The 9,338-nt window shown below is 48.4% G+C and overlaps 1 protein-coding gene across 1 annotated transcript in view; it reads left to right on the top strand.

Annotated features, from left to right (window-relative positions):
* Nucleotides 1–2,805, top strand: part of CAMK1D (calcium/calmodulin dependent protein kinase ID) — a 387,071-nt gene extending 384,266 nt beyond the window's left edge. Inside the window, exons 10-11 of the mRNA XM_068987483.1 lie at nt 324–441; nt 2,687–2,805. Of these exons, the coding sequence (XP_068843584.1) occupies nt 324–441; nt 2,687–2,805 (237 nt within the window). The remainder of the gene's footprint in view (nt 1–323; nt 442–2,686) is intronic.
* Nucleotides 2,806–9,338: the final 6,533 nt, after the last annotated feature.

Consider the following 9,338-nt stretch of genomic DNA (forward strand, 5'->3'; position numbering starts at 1 on the left):
TATTACAACATGCTTTTCATTCTAGAAGTCACTTCTAAATTATGGAGAGAATTGGTTTACATTTATTCTATAGTTTACGTTATTATGTCAGAAGAAAAATATTCTCTTCATCTCCAAAATGTATTTTGATGAGGGGAGAGAGGGTCAAAGGATGAATGTACTTTTGGAGGAAGCGGCAATATAAGTTTCCTTTCTAGAGGATCATGAGAACGCTTTCAGAAGTTAAACTGCTGCGGGTAACAAGAGAAATGATAGGAGACAGCCTGAGGCTTTCCTAATTAGCTGAAATATTTTGTCTGCTTTTCCTCTTTCTGAAATTCCAGCAAGCGTTTAATGCCACGGCCGTCGTGAGACATATGAGAAAACTGCATCTTGGCAGCAGCCTGGACAGTTCAAATGCAAGTGTTTCGAGCAGCCTCAGTCTGGCCAGCCAAAAAGATTGTGCGTATGTAGCAAAAACAGAACCTTCCAACTGGTGTTTGAGACAGATCTGGTAGGGAGAAAAGGGGACTCTGAGTACCTGCTGTGTGTCAGGCTTCCCTGCTAATTCAGATGGTAAAAAGTCTGCCTGCAATGCAGGAGACCCTGGTTCGATCCCTGGGCCGGGAAGATCCCCTGGAGAAAGAAATGGCTACCCACTCCAGTATTCTTGCCTGGAGAATTCCATGGACAGACCATGGGGTGGACCCGGCTAAGCGACTAACACTTTCACTTTACCATGTGTCAGGCAGTTAATACTCGATTCATTAGCACTCCCGACAACTCCAGGACACTGTTTTTCAAAATAGTTTAAAATTTTAATTATTTAATATCTATGTAACCCTAAGTCCTAGTATTTCCACGTCGAGATGAGAAATCAGTGGCTCAAGTCCCACCCAGCCATGTGTGAACGGAAGCCAACACTTCCTGATGCATCTCCTTATGATCTGACTTGCTCCTCGTTGGGCGTCACCCTTAGGGACCGATGAGAGACTCATGACAGCCTGGGTCTCACTGACTTTTAAATTGTATTATTGGATGATCATTTGGCCTAATTTATTTGAAGTGTGTTGGCTTTGCAATCAGAGTAATGATATTAGGTTGGCCAAAAAGTTGGTTCAGGTTTTTCCATGATACGTTACAGAACACCTCAACCAGAGTTTTGGCCAGCCCACACTAATGTTTCTTTCTCCACGTTTGTGTGGAGCAATACATGGCCGAGGACACATGCACACCCTCCTTGTTTTCCTCTCCCAATCCCCGCTCTACACGTTCACCTTAATCGCTAGGCTTTTCCACGGGCTCATCTGCACCGCTTGTTGGTGTTAAGTCACTAAGTCGTGTTCAAATCTTTGGTGACCCCATAGACTGTAGTCTGCCAGGTTCTTCTGTCCATGGGATTTCCCAGGCAGGAATACTGGTGTGGGTTGCCGTTTCCTTCTCCAGGGGATCTTCCTGACTCAGGTGTGTCCTGAATGGGCAGGCGGATTCTTTCCCTCTGAGCCACCAGGGAAGCTCTCATCTGCACTGCAGAATTTCCTTCACTGAAACCCTTCAGCTTGGTCTCACCCTTGGCATGACACTTCCTTCCTCAAAAAACGATTCCCTTCATCTTTAAATAATCCTCGAATCTCATTTCTGAATGTCCAGCCTTTAAGTTCTCCCAGGAAACCTCCACTGAGCATTTCCTGACACAGTTGCACACTGCTTTAGGCCCAGTTTACGTTTCAGCACAAATCCTTTCTACCTTCCAGTCAAAGGAAACCCTACAATCTATTGTCTATTTGAAGATTCAGACAGTGGCTCTGACAGCAAAGCCATCGTCGTCATTTACTTTACGGCATCCATGTGTTTGTGCTCATGAGTTCGTGGTGGCAAGGGTGGGTGGTACCCTGCCACACCTAAGATCATCCCACACAGGACATTTCTGATGCCAGCATCTGCCTGGGGAACGGTGGAGGTGCAGCATGTCAGGAATTGTTCTAGACTGGGGGGCTGCGACGCATGCAGGACTAGGTCAGTGTGCCCTGGATCACAGATGCTTAGCCAAAAGTCCAGAGCACACACCAAGCTGGGGTCATTCTTTATTCGCTCTTAAAATCCCTGCTTTCCCAGCACTGTTGTAAGAAATAAACAGTTCTTATGAGGACTTCCCAGGCTTCCCAGGCAGTGCTTGTGGCAAAGAACCCACCTGCCAATGCAAGAGACATAAAAGATGCGGGTTCAATCCCTGGGTCAGGAAGATCCTCTGGAGGAGGGCATGGCAACCCACTCCAGTATTCTTGCCCAGAGAATCCCATGGACAGAGGAGCCTAGCGAGCTATAGTCCATAGGTCTCTAAGAGTCAGGCATGACTGAAGCAGCTTAGCACGCACGCACACACACACGCACACATGTGTTTAATACCTAGCCTGATGCCTAGTATGTAGTAAATGCTCAGTAAATGGAAGCCATCCTGTTATGGTAGCTAAACCATGATGTAGCCAAATACAACACGGTTATCATTGCTATGTGGAAGCAAGGAGGGAAGATGAGTCCCTAAGAAGACTTGGGATCCTTGCAGACGTTTTCCTGTGGGTAGATAAAAGTTTAGAATCAAGGGCCTCAAAGTTTGTCCCCCCACCCCAACAAACCCTTGCAGTGGGAAGAGGGAGTGAGTACATTCTTCTAAAGCTTTGAACTTCCTGTGTCCGCTGACCCCCTGCAGGTCTGACACCCTCCACGCTCTGTAGTTTCATGTCCTCTTCGTCCGGGGTCTCAGGAGTGGGAGCGGATCGGAGACCGAGGCCCACCACTGTGACGACAGTGCACTCTGGAAGCAAGTGACTGGCCCCGGAGGTGGGGCCCGGGGGGCCAGGCCAGGGAAGGGGGCCCCCGGGGGTCACCAGCGCCACCAGCCACTCCAGAGCGATCCCACCTTGCATGGTGCGCCTCCCTGCACAGGACTGGAAGACAGCAGTTTTTTTATGGCCATATTTTATACTGCAATTCTGAAGTGTTCATTTCTCACAAACTGTACTGACTCAAGGGAGCTGACTTAATAGGATCTGGTGCTGTACATATGAATCTCGCAAAGCTCTAACAGAACGGACTTTCTCAGTTCCTCTCCCCAAGCCCTGTCGTTCCCGCTCTTCTCAGTAGAGGTAACCGTCTATGTTGTATTTTTTCATTCATGACAAAAAAAAGGTTTCAACTGGATTATTTAAGTATTGGTAAATATTGTGCATTAGGGTTTGTTTTTCTTTTTTTTTTTCTTTTAAGAAATGTGTCCTTTCAAGCTATACTTCTTATTTCCATGACCTGTATCTTTTGCTTGTCGGGAGTAGAATTTTATGTTAACCTTTAAGAGATTTTTTTTTTCCTTCAAAGGGAATTTAAAAGTATTTTTTAAAATTCTAATAGAGGATTGCTTGAGAATCTGTCTCCAAGGTGAAGAGTGCACTTTACTTCAATTCCTTCTCCTTGTCTCCCTTTCTTCCTTGGAGGGGCAGTTCTCTGAGAAGATAACTCACCTTTCCTGCAGGCCTGTTTCCTCCCTGGGAGTTGGGGAGCCCCTGGGAGGGCACCTGCAGAAAACCTTGCCTGGCAGCTCCTCTAGCAAAGCCCTCTCCAAATCGAGACCCTGGGGCTTCTGGCCATCGGCGGTCAGAAACGAAGAAGCCTGCTCCCCCAAGGTGAAAGGCTAGACTTGTGATGAAGGAGATGACCCCTCTCCCCCAGCAAAAATTTCAGAGCCTCCCGCACAGAAAGAGCACGATGCCATTTTATTTGGAGCAAATTTCTCACACAGCTCTCCTTTCTCATGAGGAGGGTGGCATGTGAAAGCCCAGCTATGCAGTTTTAAAATTGATCTCTCTGTTTTTTAAAAATGCATTTCTAATCTTACAACTGCAAACAGCCTCCAGCTCACACCAGTTGTTTCTGCAAGTGTTTACACTGTTCTTAGAGGGTGAGGATCCGGAGAAGGGAAGAGAGGGCAATGACCTTGGAAAAGACCCCATTGATGTGAGGTGGTGAGGAGAGGTGACCTGCCTGGCCAGTGGGACGCTGAACACTGCAGTGAGAACCAGAGACCACCCTAGCCAGGCCCAGCTGGCATGCAAAGCCATCCCTCTGACAAAGGGAATCCCCAAACCAAAGATCTGAGAGGGTGGGGTCCCCAGTGGTCCCAGGTTTTCCAGGACTGAAGGATTTCCCAGAATATAGGACTTTCAAACCAGCAGTGTCCCAGGAAAACTGGGCCACGTTGTTCACCCACGTGGTGGACGGGTGTGCAGGATAGAGCGAGCACAGTGTGAAACCCAGGACAAAGCGCTTCTCCACGAGCGTTCCAAGATGCTGTCATGAAGAGGCGAGCAGGTGGTGCCAGATGCAGAAGCCCTCCCTCAGCCCTCGTGCCCACACGACGCCCCGAGTCTGCATCTGCACAGTCGGCCTCGAGCCGCAGTGGGCCCCTGCACGTCTTCTTGGTGGTCCCATGACTCCCCTTGTCCTCGTGCTCTTCTCCCGCAGAGAGTCACACTCGGTGCATCCTGTTGGTCAGGCTTTGTCACTTCTACACCTTTGCCTGGGTGTAGGCCAAATGTTCAGTGATGGCCCCCTCAGCGAGCGCGCGTGCGCGCGCGCGCACACACACACACACACACACACACACACACACACAGTGTTATGAGGCTCAACAGCTGCATTCTGCCTCCTTCAGGATAGCAGTGCAGCTGTGTGTAAGAGCTGCTGGAAAGACAGGCATCTGGTCCACCCCATGTCCCCTGCATCACAGACACTCAGCCCCTTGACAGGAATCCCACTTGACATCTGCCATACATGTATCCAGAGTGGAAATCAAGCTGCTACTCTTCAAAATTTGTAAAAAGTCTGGAAATGTCTATAAAATGACATAAGACCCAGTTAAGAAGCAAGTATTGCCTCATTTGGAGGACAATAGCATGAATATTATTAACAGAATCAGAAAACTGAGGCATGTCTCCCAGAACTTTAGTAGAATGTTGCTTACTAACACGTGTAGTGGAAGATCCAGGTTCCTACAGTATAAGAGGAGAAGTTCTTAGATGTTATGGAGGAAGGGTGATACTTTGCCTGAATCTGATACTTAGAACGTGTGCCCAAATAGTTACCAGCTCCTTGAACTGTGCAGTTGCAGAGTTGGAAAGCAGTATCGAAGCCAGATTTATTGGTGGTGAATTATTTTCTGAAGCTGAAGTGTGGGATGCATGTTCTATGCAATGAAGTTTGAAAATATGTTCTACCTGAAAAGTGCAGAAGAGCTGAAAGACAGGCAGGTTGCAGGTGTGTCTTTGTGATCTGGGGTCAGCTCTTGGCCATCGTTGGCGACATCAGGTCTCAGTATCAAACTGCAAGAAGATAGTGACTGTTTCAGCCCAAAAGTAGACTCTGTTGAACTTGACATCAGGTGAATCTCTGCTGTCTGGATGCCTCCAGACTCAGGTTTTTTCCCCGTTGTTTTAGGAAGAGGAGAAAATAAGCCCCACATGGAAAAGCTTCTCTGCTCCGAGAGCCTTAGTGGTTAAAAAACGGAGGTTCTCTTTCAACCGTGTTATTTACACTTGATTACAACACAGGAAGAGAACTCGGAATATGCCTTTTGGTACACCTGCCAAGTGGAGTGGCAGAGTCCTAGGACCCTCACTGATGTCAGATTATACCAACAGAAGCTGAGCTTTTCATAGGGGCACCCGGCTTGCCCATCCCCTCAAGGCCAGTGCGTGTGGGTAGGCTAAGGATGCACCGTGGACTTCATCACAGGCTTCCTTCCAACACCCCCCACCCCCACCAATTTGGTCTCTTCACCTCCTCAGAGCAAGTGGGTTATTCTTATTTGAAAGAGTGTCTCTGAATGGTCTTGCCCTCAGCTGCCTGCCTGTCTCTCCTTCACTTCCCTGATTTTCATCTCATCCATGAGGCCATCAGGGAGGCTAGCGTTTGTCTGAAACAGAGCATACACCCAAGTGTGCCCTGACAGACTTTTGAGCAAGTCCCAGCCCTTCAGCTGGCTCTGAGCGTAGCGTCCAGGGAACTGGGCAGTCGGACTTAGAGCTGACCAGACAAGTGTCTGGCACTCAGGGAGCGTGAGCTGGTGAAAGGCCTGTGACACACGTCCCCCCGCTCAGTCTACCTGCAGCTCCAATCTCATCCTGTTCACTTGTCCCCTGTGGTGTCCAGAAGATCTGGGCGGATTATGAATGGAAGAGGAAGACCCCCCTCCTTTAGAATGAAGGCCCAAAACACTAGGGACAAAGGGACAGAATGTAAGTGGTCCCTCCTTGCAGAGAAAGGGGTTGACCCTTTCTTTGCAGGAGTGACAGCTTGATGCATGCCCTGCGGTTTGATGTGTTGTGAGAAAAGACTGTATCCCAGTGGAGAGAACTAAGTATTTTAAGGCTTTGGCCACCATGGCCCCCTCACCCACCCAGGGCCTGGATTGTGTTGATTCTTCACCTTGGAGAAGGTGTGAGGGTGGGAGAAGGAGGGTTATGGCCTCTGTGCTTCGCCTGCAACACTCTCGACTTGCCAACTTTCTGTGGTCTCTGCAAGCTCCCTTCTGGGCTTCCTCTGGTTGTGAAAATGGACAGCAAGGCCCAGTAGAGGGCAGTTCCTCCCATTTCCATAAGCAGAAATAAGATATGCTCTTTCCCAGGGTCTCACTGTCACTTCTGGTAAATGGAATGAAGGTCCTCTGAATCAACTGATGCACGAAACCTTTGCATGTTCTTCTGAAACAATACTGCTTCCCGTTCTGTCCACTTACACTCTGCAGAGTTGGCCTTTTCCTTAAACACATTCCAGACCAAACACTGTTCAGTTTGTTTTTTAAAAAAAATGTATATACCAGTTTGTAACCCACCACTTTTTGCGAGGGACAGGGAGCTGGTCCTAGGTTGGGGCTGCAAGCTGGCCAGAGAGTGTTCCAGTTGGTTTTCAGAATTGAAAAAGTTGAGATAGGAAGGGTGAATTGGGCAGATTTCTAAAAGGGGAGCTTAATTCACAGAGATGCCAAGAAAACCAGCCTGCCAATGAGATTGCTTGACACTTCTACATTGGCCAGAAGGCAGGGAGGAGAAAGAGGAAGGCAGGAGGCCCAAGCCCCCTTCAGCCCTGACCTTCAGTGTGGTCCCAGTGCATCGATCCCGTGTACAGTCTGCAGCCCAGCACAAGGCACAGGAGCCCAGCCCCACTGTGAAGTCGGCCCTGCATGCTGGCCGTGACCTGGCCCACCTCCTGCTCTGGGCCAAATGGAACCGGCAGGAGCATCAGTCTCTCCCGCCTTCCCTGCCACTTGTAGCAGGAGCAGCCGTGCTTGTGGCTCCGGGGCCTCTGCTTCTGCAAACCCAAAGGCTGTTCATTTGGCAGCCAACCCTGCAGCATGTGGCTGCCAGGTCTGGTTTCGTGGACAAAGTGTGGAATGGCTTCTTGGTGTCTGTATCTCTCTCTACACCAAAGGGACTGACTACTGCATTTCCCCCTTTGTACTAATGCTGCTTCTGCATTCGCCATATCCGTTTTTAACCTTTTGGTCTCCAGGGAACTTCTCATATGATGATCGTGTCTTCTGATGATTTACCAACTTCTTTTACTTCGAGGTGATTTTATTTTCTTATGGACAGGAAAAAAGAAAACGAAAGGAGTGTTGAGGCTTTCGTCACAGAGATAAGATATCACCAGGAACTCAAAAGCCCCAAACACTGGATAAAGTACTTCTCAAAGAAAAACCTTAATCTGGACAGACTGAGGTTCCTGGGGCCCTCGTGGTAACCTTGCACTTGAGGGAGGAGGGGCTGGGGCAGCGCTGGCAGCCAGGCTCTTGACATGTTCTAAAAACAAAAATATTGTGATAATGACAAAAATGCTACAACCTTGCTGCAGCATCTTTGTTTTGCAAGACAGGCAGCATGTTTCAGAGAACATTTATCTTAGCCCCATGTTCAGGTTGAAAGCTATTAATACAAAAGGTACATTCTGTCCAGAATAAAATTTGGAACAATTTCTAAATTGGCTCTGGTCACTGCAATAATGCCATAGTCCTTCTTGCAGCTCTCCCAACAGTGAGCATGTTTTCCAAAAGCTTATGACATTGAACCCAGGAATGTCCCTGTGTCTATTATTACTAGGCTTGTAATTGGTTCAATTTTTCCATAAAAACATGCTTGTCCAAAAGAAGGGAAACTGTGCATTTATTCCATGCATGTAATAAACTCTGCAAGAAGTTTACTCCACATAGGTTTGTGGCACTGCAAAATTGTTAACGGGCCTGTGTAGCAAATGATTCTCTGCCTTGACAATCATGTACACATATCAAGATTTCTATCATAATGATGATGAGATTGATGACTTCTTGTTTTCCTCCAATAAAGACAATTAATCACCTTCAGATGTGTGTCGTTTGTTTCCTCCATAAGCAGCTAGACTGGAGTGTTTCAACAGCTCTCTCTTTCCTCCGTTAAGTTTGGATTTGAAGGAGGGAGTTGAATTGAGCCCCTGGAAATTCATAAGGTCCCCTAAATACTTTATGGGGCTCCCCTGATGGCTCAGGAGAAGGCAATGGCAACCCACTCCAGTACTCACACCTGGAAAATCCCATGGATGGGGGGAGCCTGGTGGGCTGCAGTCCATGGGGTCGCAAAGAGTCAGACACGACTGAGCGACTTCACTTTCACTTTTTACTTTCACGCATTGGTGACGGAAATGGCAACCCACTCCAGTGTTCTTGCCTGGAGAATCCCAGGGACTGAGGAGCCTGGTGGGCTGCCGTCTATGGGGTCGAACAGAGTTGGACACAACTGAAGTGACTTTAGCAGCTGATGGCTCAAGCAGTAAAGAACGCCTGAAATGCAAGAGAAACGAGGTGCGGATTGTCCCTCGGTAGGGAAGATCCCCTGGAGGAGGGCGTGACAACCCACTCCAGTATTCTTGCCTGGAGAATCCCATGGACAGAGGAGCCCAGCAGGCTATGTTCATGGAGTCACAAAGAGTTGGATGTGAATGAAACAAATGAACACAACACAAATACTTTATAACACCACCCCAGGAATCCCATGGAGGAATCGTGCCAAGGATGGGGGCAGGGCAGGCACAGCTTGGTTTTGAGGCTTCTGGTGGGCTCTCAGGCTCCCCCTTTGCCTTGCTGCTGTAGAAGGTGGCTGGAGGTGGACCCAGAAACCCAGATCACACTAACTAGATACTCTTGAGTTGTTTGCAGGAAAAGCCAACACTAATTTTGAGGAAAACCTCTCTGAGTCTCACATGCCTGCCCACACATGCCCACACCTGTCCATTTCCTGGGCACAGCCTGGGAATTCTCAATGCCCAGAGGAAGATTCTTTTCT

The sequence above is a fragment of the Capricornis sumatraensis genome, chromosome 15 (assembly GCF_032405125.1).
Source record: "Capricornis sumatraensis isolate serow.1 chromosome 15, serow.2, whole genome shotgun sequence".
Taxonomy (NCBI): Eukaryota; Metazoa; Chordata; class Mammalia; order Artiodactyla; family Bovidae; genus Capricornis; species Capricornis sumatraensis.